Raw genomic sequence first — 13,528 nt, 5'->3', positions numbered from 1 at the left:
TCCTTCCCATAGCATCCCAGTCTGCACAGGCTGTGGCCACCCAAGGAGCCCAGCAGAACCTCAGTGTCCCTGGAGTGGGGAAGAGACACCCTGTACCAGCTGTACCAGCACCGGGAGCTCTGGAAGAACCAAAGAGCAGGTTGGGCACAGCTGCACCCCAGTCCAGAGCCCCCACTGCCATCCTCCCTCCCCTCCACAACCCAGCACTCAGGGTAAGGCCTACCCAGAGCTGTCACCACATCCCCCAATTTCCTCCTGGTTATCATCCATTGCTCCTCCTGCCTCCTTCTTCCCTCTGGCTGAGCAGAGAGAATGCAGGAAGCAAACTCCAGACACAGGATTTTTATTCCAAGGGCAAATGTATTTAAATAATTTACAGTCATTGGACAGCCTGGAAGTCTGGGGTTTCTGTTGTTTTTTTTTTGTTGTTGTTTTTTTTTCCATGCTTAAATCACAATGTTCAAAATAAAAACCGTATTTAAAAAATGACCGTACATGATGTGAGGGAAGGGCTGGGCTCAGGGGAGCAAGCAGGGCCCCCATGGGCTGAGACCCCACCTCCCAACCCGGGTGTATCCACAGGGAGAGGAGCTTCCCGCTGGTGCTGGAGCGAGGGCGGGCAGCAGGAATGGAGCAGGATATGCTGGTGGGGCCATGGGACAGCTCTGTGCCCAGAGCCAGCTGCCAGCCCCACATCCCAGAGCTGGGCAAACAGGAGGGAGGCAAAGCTGCAATCCCAGCCTCAGCACAGCCCCTCCACCCCTCTGCTGTCCCTGCAGGCCAGGGTGGGCTCCAGCCCCGGGGATAAGGCAACACCTCGTGTGCAGGGAAGGACTCCCTGGCAGTGTCTGTCCCTCCTGCCCCACAGTGGCTGTGTCCCTGCTGGCCCTGGCCTCAAGGCAAACGCTGGTGCCATGGGGTGCACCCTGAGGTGCCGGTGACACCGCAGCTCCTGGACAGCAGCCTGAGCTACCCCCCTGCCCCTCTCAACCCTTTCCACCCCCTGGGTGCACAGCCCAGGGGCTGCAGAGGCCCAGGAAGGGTTGGGAGTGACACCGGGGTAGCCGTGGGCTGGGGACAAGACCGTCACCCACAGCAGCAGTGAGCGAGCAGGCACCTGCCAGCTCCCCTGGCCCACGCCTGGGGACCTGTTCTCTCCCTGGCCCCGCCAGCCCCGCTCTTAGCTCCACACATCCAGGGAGTAGCGGCCCTTTGTCATCAGTTTCTTTACATAGTCCACGGCCTGGGGCTGGCTCATGTTCCCAAACTCGGACACGATCTCGTAGAAGGTGTTCTGCACATCCCGGGCCATGTTCCGGGCATCGCTGCAAACAGGGAGTGAGTGAGACACCAGAGCACAGCCACAGAGCCCTGCCACCTCCCACACACACAGCCCAGCACCCTGCCCTCCTCAGAACCAGGACAGCACGACCCTCCCAGGGCTTGTAATGCACAGCTGGGGAAACTGAGTCACACTCCTTTTCCTGAGAATTGCCCTCAAATCCCCATCCTGTCCCCAACTCACCCACACACATAGATGTGAGCCATCCCCTCATTAACCAGCTTCCAGACGTTCTCCTTGTTCTTCTTCAGTAAGTGCTGGACATAAACCTGGCAGGAAACAAGGTGGGAGTGAGGAGAGGGGAGCAGAGCCCCCACACCACAAACCTTTGAGAGGGAGGGAAAGCAAGGCTGTGCTCATGGCTCTGGGAGACAGGGCAAGTGCTGGGTGCTCCTGCCTGCCATGGGAGTGATGGTGGGCAGCTGGTAGGAGCAACAGTGTGGTACCTTCTCAGCCTGGTCCCTGGAGAAGGCCACGTTGAGCTGGGTGAGGACTCCCTCCTTCTGGAAGCGGGCCAGCTCCTCCCGGTACAGGTAGTCCTCGTGCTCGTGGCGGCAGCCGTAGTAAAGCACTGTCTCACCCACCTCCTTGCCTGCAGGGTCACACAGCCCCCATCAGCTGGGCCCTGCCAGCCCCAGCCCTGCCCCTTCCCAACCTCCCCTTGTCCTGACACCTCCAGCAGCCCCCAGCCCTGTGCTCTCCCCCACCCTGGGCTTGCAGAGCTGCACGATGGTTACAAAGGGAAGCCCAGGACTGATTCCCAGTAATGGCCACAAGCTTTAGAATTGAGTCTGAGTGACCAGACTGATTATTTGGAGGTGTGGTGGTGGCAGAGGTCAGAGAAGTGCCCTAGGTCTGTCCACCCCAAACATTATCTGTGGCTCAAGAGAAGGACAAAGAACCTTTGTGTGAACAAAACCACTCATCCCCATTCACCCCGCCCTAGCACTCTGCTTTTGGCTGGGCCCACCAGCAACAGGAGCAGCAAAGCTGCACCCCGGAGGCACCAGTGCCCCCCCAGAGTCCTGCAGAGCTCCAGCCCCTGGGCACTCACCCTGCTGCTTGAGCCAGGCCCGCTCCTGGATGAAGCCGACGAAGGGGGCGATGCCGGTGCCCGGCCCGATCATGATCACGGGCGTGCTGGGCTTGAAGGGCAGCCGGAACTGCGACTTGCGCACGTACATGGGCACCAGGGAGCTGCTCCCGTCCCGGGCAGGCACCTTGCTCCTGAGCCAGTTGGTGGCCACCCCTTTGTTCAGGCGGCCCGTCTTGGTCTCGTACTCCACCGTCACGGCACAGATGTGGATGGAGTTGGGATGGACCTGCAGGGGAGAGATGCTGGAACCAGGCAGAGAAGGAGCCCCAGCAAGCCCACACTGCGTCCTTGTGCTCAGGAATGTGGGAGAAGTTTAACCTCATGTTAATGTTGGGACAGCTATTCCTCCCTGTGTGCTCCTCATGGGGCTTCTGTCTTGTCCTGAACTCATCAGGGACCACTGAGCTTCCCTGGAGGTTGCCAAGAGGGACTTTTGACCAGCCCCTAAAATGCCCCCTTGCCAGGCAAACAGGCAAAGAGGAGCAGGGCTCCAGAGAGTGTGGTGGTATCAGGGCATCAGCTGGCTGCAGCATGGCACTCTCACAGACCCTGTGGGAACCTGGGCTAACTCCATGCATGGGGAGCAGTAAATCTGCCCTCTCATAGCAAATGTCACCAGGAGAAGCCCCCCATGCCCAGCTCCCAGCTGAGGGGAGCTGCAGCTGAAGAGGTCCCTCCACAGCCACATTCCCTGCTGGAAGCACACCCACCTTGGAGGAGGAGGCAATGGAGTAGTAGCGGGCCTGCAGGCGGGGCAGGAGCTCGCACAGGTGGTCGATGGGGGGGCGCAGGGAGGGCATGTCCTGCAGGATGGCCAGGATGTTCCTGCGGGCCTCCACCACCCAGCTGAGGTACAGCGCCTGCAGGCAAGGAGAGCACAGGCATCACAAGGGCTGGCAAACACCCCCCTCGGCTCTCTGGGTGCCTTTTGGGGATCCCCCAGCCCAGCCCAGCCCAGGTGGGAAGGGCAGGGCTCCCACCTTGCCCTCAGCAGCAGATGAGGCCATTTTGCGGAGGCGCTCCTGCTCGCCGGCGTCCGAGGCGTACTGGGCCAGCTCGTAGAGGACGTTGGTGCGGGGAGGGTTGGTGATGTCCAGGTAGTAGGTCAGGGCTGTGCGGTACGACGTGGGGCAGGGGAAGGGATGCTTCTTGTTGGATTCCTCTGGAGAAGTGGGAGAGAAAGAAAAATTAAAAATCGTCCACCTCATGCTGTTGTGTTAAGAGGTTTTGTGCAGGCTGCCACACACACGGTGAGGGCTGGAGACAGAGCACACTGGGTTTCAGGGAGGAGAGACAGCCTGTGGGTCAGAGCCCCAGCTCCACAGTGAATAACCACCCTCCCCAGGCAGCTCCATCTCCCAGCAGCCCATTTTGTGTTTCATAGATGCTGCCTGACAGTTTAGCAGCAAAAAATACACCCTGTGCTCCCCAAGGGCTCCCTGCCCTGAGATGTGCATGCACAGTCCAGCAACCCCCCAGGCTAAGCAGGGGGCTGCCCTCCACAGCTAATTTGGCCACAGGCACTCACACCTCCATCAGATCTGGCCTCAAGAGTGTCCTTAGGCTCTGTCAGCCACATACAGCTGTGCCAGCAGTCAAGGCTGGAGCCATTCTGTTCAGCCTTGAGAGGTCTGTAAGGGACAGGAACCACAGCACAGGACACTGCACAGGGGGCCACAGGCTCCAGCAATGCCTTAAATCCACTTTGTCTCTAGGAACCAGGAGCTCTCTCAGGCTTCTGGGCCAGCACATCTGCTGCCCAGGACTGGCTGTGCTATTCTAGGACTGTGATGGGCAGCAGCTGCCATCTCCCTCCTGCCAGAGGCTGGCTCTGCTGGGAATGCTACCCAGGAAGAGCTCTTTGGATCAACACAAGTGCTCCCTGCTGGCAGTTCGGTCCCCAAGCCTGTGCCTCCTCCCAGGACTGAATAAGAGCATCTCACACACTCAGGGCCCTGAGGAGCTCCGGGGCTGCTGAAGGATGCTCTGGTGGGCTGATGCTCTGTAATTAGGAGTGTGCTGTTACATAATTTGTTGTTGAATGGGCTCACCAAGCACATTTCACAAGTGACCCACTTCAGCTTATCTCAGCACGCAGGCTCTGAGCCCCTCTAAAACAGCACAACACTGAGAGGGGCTGTGGGACATCTGGAGGTGCCCCATGGGATCTGAGGGTGAAGGACAGAGGCCGCAGCTGGAGAACTGGAGACCCTCAGGGGTCATCCCTACTCACCATCCAAGTTGTTTAGGGACATGACAGTGTCCAGGTCCGTGCCCAGGATCTCACCAATCTGGTTCACCAGGGAGGAGTCGTTGGCTGGGTACACAGCCACGTGGTCCCCAGACTCATACCTGGCACAGAGCAGGAGGAGAGCACATGGAACACCTGCACCACTTCTCGACCACCCCCAGCTGCTCTGCCAGAAGACAAGGGGGCTGGTGCAAGAGGCAGCAGGACAACACTGAGGTCTGATGCACAGGACCTGCACCACCAGGATCCACAGAGCCAGCAGTGACAGCAGCAGTGACATTGTGGGATAATGGTTTCCCAGCGTTTTTACAAGGCATCTCCCAGGTTAACAGCAGTTTTGCCAGAATTCCAGCAAGGACAGGTCAATTTCCCAACAAAACAGAGCAAAGCTCCTCAAAACCTCTGCAGCTGTTATGTTAAGCCACCTGGATTCATGACTTCCTAACAATTTAAGGAATTTAAGCCAGTGAGAGGGTCTTAAGAACAGGGCTTTATGCCTCCTATGCTCATAGACCTAAACCAGGCAAATACAGGCAAGAGCAATCCCCAGCTCTCCCTTCTCTCACAGCTCAGCTGCCCCCTCATTTACTGAGTGACTTCTGGAGAATTCCTGCTACTGGGAATGCTCAGGTAGGACAGGATGGACCCCAAGCACTGCAAGAGCTGGGAGCAAGTCCTGACAGGAGGTACCTCGTACAGAAGCCCAAAGGGGCAGTGTTAAGGAGCAAGGTCCCCTGCTAAGGGCTGGATGAGGCTGGTGCCACATCCTTGTTCTTTGCTCCTGACAAAACAGAGGAGCAGTCTCCCCCAGGGAAGTACCTGATTTTGGAATTGGAGATATCCAGCTCCAGGTGCATCAAGTGTCGCTCCCCACCCTCGTTCAGCTTGCGGTTCTCCGTGACCTGAGCCAGGAAGGGGTTCTTGGCATCAAACGGGCTGCAAGGAAAGACAAAGGCATTCAGGGATTCCCTCCTGCAGGCTCATGGAGCTCCTTGTACCCAGGCATGCTCCCTCTGACTCCAGAGCAGGCTCCCATGATTTGCTTCCTGTTCCAAAGCACACTGCACCACAGCACAAACCAAATTACGATCTGCTGCTCCCCACACTGGCACAGAAACAGATCCTTTTCCTTCTCTGCACAGCCTAGCAGTCAACAGCTTCTGTCCCATTAAGGACACATGACAGAAAACTGGATTGGAGGCACTGTCACATTTCAAAGAAATATTTCAGGCTGCAATTAATGTTTAAAGCTCATCTCCCCCAGCAACACTGCCAGCAGCCATCACGCATTGGCCACTGCAGGCAAGGAAAGGCTCAGGACAGATGCTGTGGATGTACCAGCCAAACAGCACACGTGACCACAGCCATCTCCTCACCACCAATGATTCATTAATTGGGAAATCTCAGAGTCCCAGTGGAGCTCTGAGCCCATTTCTCTCGGGCAGAGATCTGCTGTGCTGCAGGAGTGGCACTGCCTGCAGAGCAGGTGCTGTTACAAACATCAAGGAGCCACCAGCCAAGACCTGCCCCAGGTACAGCCTGCCCAGGGGGCTTGGCACTCACGGCTTCTGGTTCTCGTAGCTCTTGAGCCTGCCCATCTCCCCCGTGTAGACTTTGTTCATGTTCACATCTGTGTGCACCACCAGCTCGTACTGCCGGATGCTGGGGGAGAAAGGGGAGAGAAAAGAGAAAAAAGTTAAACTGATCCCACAGGGTACAGCTGGAACCATCATCTCCTCTGCTGGATTTGCTGCAACTCAAAAACAAATGCAAATTCCACCCCTTTGCCCCTCTGGAGACGTGAGGGAGCAGGCAGACTCTGCAGAAAGCCCAAAGCAAGGGCAACCCTCAGCCTCCCTGGAGCCTCACAACCAGCACAGCCAGCCCCAAAGGAACCAAAGCCATCATCTCCCCACTCAGAACAGGAACCCAGAGCTGGGCTCAGACTCACACCAGGACAGGCTCAGGCCAAACAACCCCAGTCACTGCTATACTTCACTCACTGCTATACTTGAGTCTGGAAGGGGAGACAGTGCAGAGGAAAGGAAGAGCAGCCCAGGGCTGATGGCACAGCCACCAGTCAAGGTGGCCAGTCTCTAATACCCAAGAGGAGCTGCTCCCAAACCCACCTGGACTCTTCTCCTGTAGCCTCCACCCCAAAGTGCTCACACACTGCTGGCCAGAACTGCTCTCTCCAGGTGATGAAGTCTTCTTCCAGGCTAGCCAGGGCAGAAGAGAGAGTCAATAACCCAGCCCCATTCCCAGAGAAGCCACCTGAGATCCCTATGCCCTCCTCCCAACACTGTGAGAAAAGGCATTTGCCTTAGAGCCAGGCACCTTTGGTACCTCCACATGCCCACAGATCACCAGGAAAGCACCTGCAGAGCACTGAGTGGGAACTGCTGCTACACCAGACACCCCTCCCTTCCCCAGCTCTGCCAAGGAAGGCTTTGTTATTTAGGCTCAGTCTTTAAAAAACACAGCTCCCTGCTGTCCACCCCTGGCATGAGGGGACCTTGCTAAGAGGTCATTATTCCCCATGGCACTGCTTATTTCTCCAGGCTCAGAGCCTTCCACACAGGGCACATCCCTCCCACAAGGTCCTGCAGACCTTAGAGGTAGAGCCACAGGTTGATGTAATGTCCCCAAGTGCTCAGATGAACAGAGAGAGGTAAAAAAAGAAAAAAAAAAAAAGAAAATATCATTGTCCAAGTTGGAAAATTGCTGCCTCCCACCATAAAACACCTCCCAAGGAGATTAACCTGCCTCCTTCACTGGGATGGGTGAGTTTATTCACACAGGATGCAGCAGGGCAAAGGCAGAGGAGGCTGCAAAGCCTGCTCCAGTTGTACCCATGGACATTCAAAGCTGAGATGGGATTTCCCAGACACAGGAACCCTCAGGACACTCCCTGTGCACCGGGAGCTGATTGTGGGAGACACAGCAGACACACACACTCACAAACACGTCAACAAGCCCTGTGGAGCTTATTTCTGGCTTGGTAGTGGAGCCAATTCCCTGCCAAGGTCCCTTCCAAGATGCTTTCAGCCACCTCTGACCAGCCCCTCAGCCCAAGGCACTCACTTGCCATCGTCATCTCCCAGCCCCAGCTCGAAGATGCGCTGTGCTCCAAGCTCCTCCAGCCTCTTGTCCACGTACTTCCCCATGGCATTGAAGTGCTCATAAGTTTTGTTCCCCAGCCCAAACACCTGGAAGGGAACACTCATGAGCATGGAGAAGCAGGAGGTGGACTTTCCCCATCCATTTGACAACCTCTGGCCAGGTATCAGCCCACAAAGGATGAAGAACAAAGACAGTGAGACCTCTCCCAGCTCCCCCATCAGCTCTCCCGTAAGAATCTACTACTAAGAGCGTGTGATCAGGAGGCACCAGCACCTCCCCTGAGCCTGGATGCTTTTCCAAGAACTCCTGCACATCTCCTCGTGGGACCAGTAAGAACCTGGACTGCCTGGAGGCCCATTGCTGGCCTTTGCCTCCCACAAACCACACAGTAAAATCTTGCTCTTCACACAGAGCAGCCTCACATCTCCACCAGAGGATTTTACTCTCATTTGCAATATTATGCTGCCTAAGGAATTTGGCCAGGGTTTAGGTGAGGTGGTTGTTTCTCAGCCAGTTATTCAGCTCAGCACTGGAAGAGAGCTACACTAAATCCAAGTGATTTAATTCAAGGGAGAAGATCTGGCCCCAGGCAGCTCAATTAGCTTCTGAAGAACAGCAGCAGCCTGTAGCTCATTTACAAACCTGTATTCAGTGCCTGCAGGGCTGTTTGGGGCTGTTTATAGCAGGAAACCCTGATGACTTAGGGAGTGGAGACTTTGACATTTGCATTTAAGGCCTCCAGAAGTACATTTGCAGGTGTCCACAAGCCTGAGCAGGAAGACAGCAGGGACCTCATCCCAGACAAGGTGTACAAGACACAAACATCGTGTTGGGCCTTTCCCCAAGCCACTCTGGAGGGCTCTTGACCTTCCTGCCCAAATGCAACTCAAGAACTGGAAAGGGGCCACTTACTGCAAAGCGGAGACCCGACAGGTCGGCATCAGCCTCCTGCAGCCAGTCGTAGAAATCCTGGGCATTATCTGTGGGATCCCCCTCTCCATAGGTGGCCATGCAGAACACTGCCAAGGACTTGTCAATCTCAGAGAGGCGACTCAGGTCTGACTGCAAGCAGAGGAAAGGAGGAATCTTCAAGGATGCCACACTGTGGCTGTTGGGCAGCTCCTATTCCCACAGCGTAGGTGTGCAAACAGCACCACACGTTTACAGAAGGGGTTGGGAAAGGCCAAACCCACCCAAAATGGCTGGGAAAATAAAAGGAAACCACCCTCACTGGATTGCAAGTCAATATTTCTGCTCCACCAGCAAGAAAAGCAATGGGATTTTTCATGCAGGGCTTTAAAGGACTAGGAGAATGTAGAATAGCAAGGACCAAGCCCGTACCTCCATCTCTCAGGCTGATCTTTTCTCCCCTAAATGACACAACTGTCCCTTGGCAGGGTCACTGGATTTTTTTAGGGGGCACTGAAAGGTTGTGACTATCCCAAGGCTGTTCAGGGCTAAATTACCAGGTCATACTCCTCTGGATCTGCTGCCATGCCCCGGAGGCCATAGCGATGGGCATCTTTGGCGAGGCGATTGGCAAACTCCTCTGCTGTGCCCGTCTGGGAACCATAGAAAACCACTATATTTCGGCCCTGGAGAGAAAGAAAAATCTCTTTTAAATGGTGATTAGTCATTTGGCAAATGCATGGATGAAGCACAAAGGAAATGCCTGAGATGAGGAATCCTGGACTGCAACCTGAAGGCAAGCAGGAGTCTGCACTTGTGCAGGAGTCCAGAGCTTGGCAGAAACCTCAGGGCTGAGCTGTTAATGAGAACATGACTCTTGCCACTCTCAGAGGGGAGATTCAGGTCAGACTAAAACCCAAAGCAAAGAATAAACTTTCCAGATTTATTCTCAACTCCGAGGCTGCAGCGTGACTCCTGGAAACAGGGAACACCCTGGATGAGAATGCAGAACTTGCCAAAGGCTCTGGGCAAGTGCCTAAGCACCAGAGCTCCTGCTCTGCTGCAAGCCAGCTACTTTGAAGTAGAACGGAAAATGCATCCAGCCCTTGCTTCCTCTTGTGTCCAGACCAGCAGAGTCAAAAGCTGACAGTTCTGTGTACAATTCCCATTGCACAGCCAGCCAGTTTGGGAATCAACCACACAGACAAATAACTGCCAGCCAATGACTTCAAAGTGTCTGCCATTTCCCTTCTGACTTTGATCTCGTATTACATTATTTTTTTCCACCACTGAATTTTCACTTTAATTTCTTCTCTAAGAACAACTCTCAGGCACAGACTAAGAGAGCTATTCCTGGCTGCTCATACAGCTTTCCTCTCTGCAGCAGCCATGTGTCTGTATCCAAACCAGCTCCTCCTGCTGACAGTTTCCAGAGGAAACTGGGATGGACACGAGCTCCCCCACCTTCCCAGCACCCCGTGGAGGCAGAACAAGCAGCTTACCGTCTTCTTCATCTTCTCAATGAAGCTGCTGTCTCTCACTGGAGCTGCTCTGAAAGACAGGAGGAACCTCTTTTCAGATGAGCACATTCATTTTTGAGGTCAGGAATAAGCAAGTGGGAGAAAAGTGGCCTCCAGACCCCAGGGAAGTTGCCCAAAAGGGTGTGAATCTCCACTGACCACTGTTATTCACCTTGTCCCAGGGATGCCTATTGCTCAGCCACAGGGCTTCTGCACACAGCCATGCAGCAGGGACTTGGAGCACAGGGGAAAAGCTGAGCTCCTCCCTGGCCCCCATCAGTGAATCCTCCCATGGGAAAAGCCCAGGCACACAGCCCTGCCCACCAGGAAACCCTTATCAACTGCTCTGAGAGGTTTCACAGCTGAGCAGGCTAAAGGATCTCACAGGAGCAGGTCTGCAGATAAGTCTCAGAGGCCGAGCCATGGTTTGAAAGAAGGGAATGGAAAACTCCCTCCTCCCCACACCACCATGGGCAGGCAGGATCAGTCCTAAGCCATGCTCCCCAGGGCACATCCCCCAAACCTGAGGTCAAACAGGGCTAAAAATCATCTGTTTCTACCTCCAAACAGCATGCCAGCCATGAGCCCCAGAGCTGGGGAGCCCTGTGGAGCAGGCACACACAGCTGATCAGACCCACAGAGCTCCCAGCAAGGCCCCCACTGCCAGCCAAGGTCCTGTGGAGCTCATGCCACACTGGGTTCCTGTTCCCAGGATGGATCTCCTGCACAAAACATTTGCATTACTGTATAGATGTGGCCTTCCCTAGCTTGGAAGGGGGAGAAACCCCCGCAGAGCCAGAAACATGGAGGTGGGGATTCACACTGCTGTGGCTGCCCCGTTAGGGACGGAGCCAGAAGAGCTTTGATATCCTTAGCACATCTTTGGATTTTCAGTGTCATGGAGTGAAAACAGCCCAGCCCTGGGGACCCTGAGAACCTCACAAGCAGAGGTGACCATAACTACAGTCAGATTAGGTGCTGGGAGCTTTTCAGAGCAGGCCAGGACAGAAGCTCCCCTGCTGTCCTCCCCCCAACTTTGCTAGCAGGGAAGATGAACGTGGGACCCGTTCCTGTTCCACAATGGAAGAATGCAAGGCCGGGTCTCCTGTGGGAAGAGAGAAGCCTCCAGGCAAAAAACAAACGGTTTTGGCTCCAGCCCATGAGAGAATGTGAAGAGCTTGCTAACAGTTTCCTCAACTCTGTAGCCCAGAGGGAGGGATCCTGCGGATGTGCCGAGGCATTTGCGGAGAGCACACACACGCAGAGCAGCAGGGTGGGGGACGTTCATCAAACATCCCTTCCAGCACCCCTTGCTACCCAAAGGGATCAAGGAGCTCCATAACTGGGCCTGACAGCTCTGAGCACCAACAGTCTCATACAAAAGACAAAGCACACACAAAGGACAAGCAAAGCTGACCCCAAAAAGCTCCCCAAGGCAGCCGTGCTCCGAGGAGAGCTGCTTCACACCCCTGCTTGGCTCTCTCAGAAGTTAACAGTCCCCCCATGCTGTCATTTGTCCCCTGTTGGGAACTGGGATATCACAAATATCTTAAGGGAGCAGCCTCAGCCCTGCCCACGCTGCAGCCAGGACAGGGCTTGGGAGAGCTCTCAAGACACAGCTCTCACTTAGTTTTTGTCTCCTTGGTGAACTTCTTTAATTCCTGCCCTCTGCAAATGAGATCAAATTAAAACAACTGTTGGTTTAACTACTAAACAAAATGCTTTTAAAGAAGGAGAAAAAGAAAAGTTTTTAGATCCTTTCAACAAGCTCCCTTTGGGAAAGAAAAGGGAGCAGCACATGGAGCTCGTCCGTTTTCAAAGGAGGCAACCCTGCACTGAAGTGAGTGCTGGAGAACAGGCTGTGGCTCAGATACAGAAGAAATAATGACCCTGGCTTTGGAAAAAAGGCTACACAACTCCCTGAAATTGCTTCATCAGGGTGGCCTGAAAATCTGAGCAATGAAAACACACAGGCACCAAAAGCAGAAACTACACACATTTTCACTGCTCTGCCAGGGAAACTTGGAAGAGAAAGTTTGTCCTCAGCAAGGACTGCTCTTACAGCTTAGACAGCTCAAGGTAGCAGCTACACAAGCACTAGAAGAAGCACTGGGTGGAAGGAAGGGAATTAACCCCATTGTCAGAGTGAGCCTGTAACTTGTACAGCTCTCCCACCCCTGGTGAGAGCCCACAGCAAAAAGAATTCCCAGGGCTCTCTGTCACTTTGGTTTCAGGAGAAAGAAAGGATGGGAGAAAGCTTCCAATAGCTCAGCAAGAATACCAAAGTCTGTCTCAGCTGAACATCTCTCCTTCAGAATGCTCCTGTTCCCATGGCTTTCCTGCTGAAAGCACAGACACATCCAGAAGTGAGGAGGCAGCCTGGATGCTGCACAGAAACTGAGCACCGACAGCAGGGTCTCCACTGGAGCAGCCTGCTTCCAAGCAGAGCCTCTCCCCTTCCTTCTCCTCCTGTTGCAGAGGGAGGAGGCACCCACTGCACCCAGCTTTGGAGCTGGAAGGACCCCACCAGCCCACCAGGCAGAGGAACTCACCTGGCCACGGCCGGCTCTTCCCGCGGGGCCGAGTACACACAGCCCATGGCAGGGCAGGGAGGAGGCAGACAAAGAGTCCAGGGCAGCTGTGTCTGCAAAGGGAGCTGTGGGGGGACGGATCTAACTTAGCTCTGGAGCCACAGGCACACAGGCCTTTCCATTCTGCTCCTCCCGGGCGTTAAAACCAAGCATCAGCCTTTTGTTGAGGAGAAGAGAGCCGGCACAAAAGGTCCCGGCACGGGTCATAGCAGGAGTGGTGCCGTCCACTCCGATCCTCGTGGTGGGGCTTTGGAAGTTACTGAGTGGATCTGCGCAGTCCTGAGAAACTGCAACATCTGGCAGCAGTGGCAGAAAGGAATTAGGAGTGGAGAATGAAACCTCCCAGGATCCTCCGCAGCACACGTCCCTCTCCCATCCGCACGGAGCAGGGGACGGGACACAAAACCCTCCCCCAGCCTCGTTCCCTTGGAAACTGTTTATATCACAGCTGCTTTTATATACTCTTTTATAAAAAAAAAAAAAGAAAAAAAAGAAAAAAAAAAGCTTGATGCTGCAGCTGAATGAAACGATTCCAGACACTGCGTGAGCAACGCTTCGGGTAACTATGGCAGTGCCATTACGGAGGCAGCTCAAAGGAGTTTGTTTTCCTCAGGATCCTATTAAATTAAATTAGAGATGGTCTCTCTCACACACAGGCAGCAGAGAGCTAATCAGGCTGAGGACTTGGAGCAATTC

The 13,528-nt window shown here is 54.7% G+C and overlaps 1 protein-coding gene across 5 annotated transcripts in view; it reads right to left on the bottom strand.

Annotated features, from left to right (window-relative positions):
* Positions 1 to 340: 340 nt before the first annotated feature.
* Positions 341 to 13,528, bottom strand: part of LOC121345892 (NADPH--cytochrome P450 reductase) — a 28,446-nt gene continuing 15,258 nt past the window's right edge. For all 5 annotated transcript variants that reach the window (XM_041423200.1, XM_041423201.1, XM_041423202.1 and 2 more), the window contains 14 exons: positions 10,224 to 10,272; positions 9,279 to 9,407; positions 8,725 to 8,874; positions 7,774 to 7,898; positions 6,819 to 6,908; positions 6,253 to 6,351; positions 5,509 to 5,625; positions 4,672 to 4,790; positions 3,419 to 3,600; positions 3,149 to 3,298; positions 2,397 to 2,664; positions 1,789 to 1,934; positions 1,526 to 1,611; positions 341 to 1,325 (listed from right to left, as the gene is read on the bottom strand). In XM_041423200.1, the coding sequence (XP_041279134.1) occupies positions 1,181 to 1,325; positions 1,526 to 1,611; positions 1,789 to 1,934; positions 2,397 to 2,664; positions 3,149 to 3,298; positions 3,419 to 3,600; positions 4,672 to 4,790; positions 5,509 to 5,625; positions 6,253 to 6,351; positions 6,819 to 6,908; positions 7,774 to 7,898; positions 8,725 to 8,874; positions 9,279 to 9,407; positions 10,224 to 10,272 (1,855 nt within the window). In that variant the 3' untranslated portion in view covers positions 341 to 1,180. The remainder of the gene's footprint in view (positions 1,326 to 1,525; positions 1,612 to 1,788; positions 1,935 to 2,396; positions 2,665 to 3,148; positions 3,299 to 3,418; positions 3,601 to 4,671; positions 4,791 to 5,508; positions 5,626 to 6,252; positions 6,352 to 6,818; positions 6,909 to 7,773; positions 7,899 to 8,724; positions 8,875 to 9,278; positions 9,408 to 10,223; positions 10,273 to 13,528) is intronic.

The sequence above is a fragment of the Onychostruthus taczanowskii genome, unplaced genomic scaffold, assembly GCF_017590055.1.
Source record: "Onychostruthus taczanowskii isolate IOZ18803 unplaced genomic scaffold, ASM1759005v1 scaffold75, whole genome shotgun sequence".
NCBI classification, from domain to species: domain Eukaryota; kingdom Metazoa; phylum Chordata; class Aves; order Passeriformes; family Passeridae; genus Onychostruthus; species Onychostruthus taczanowskii.
The sequence above is the reverse complement of the archived record's forward strand: the minus strand, read 5'-3'. Positions and strand labels throughout refer to the sequence as shown.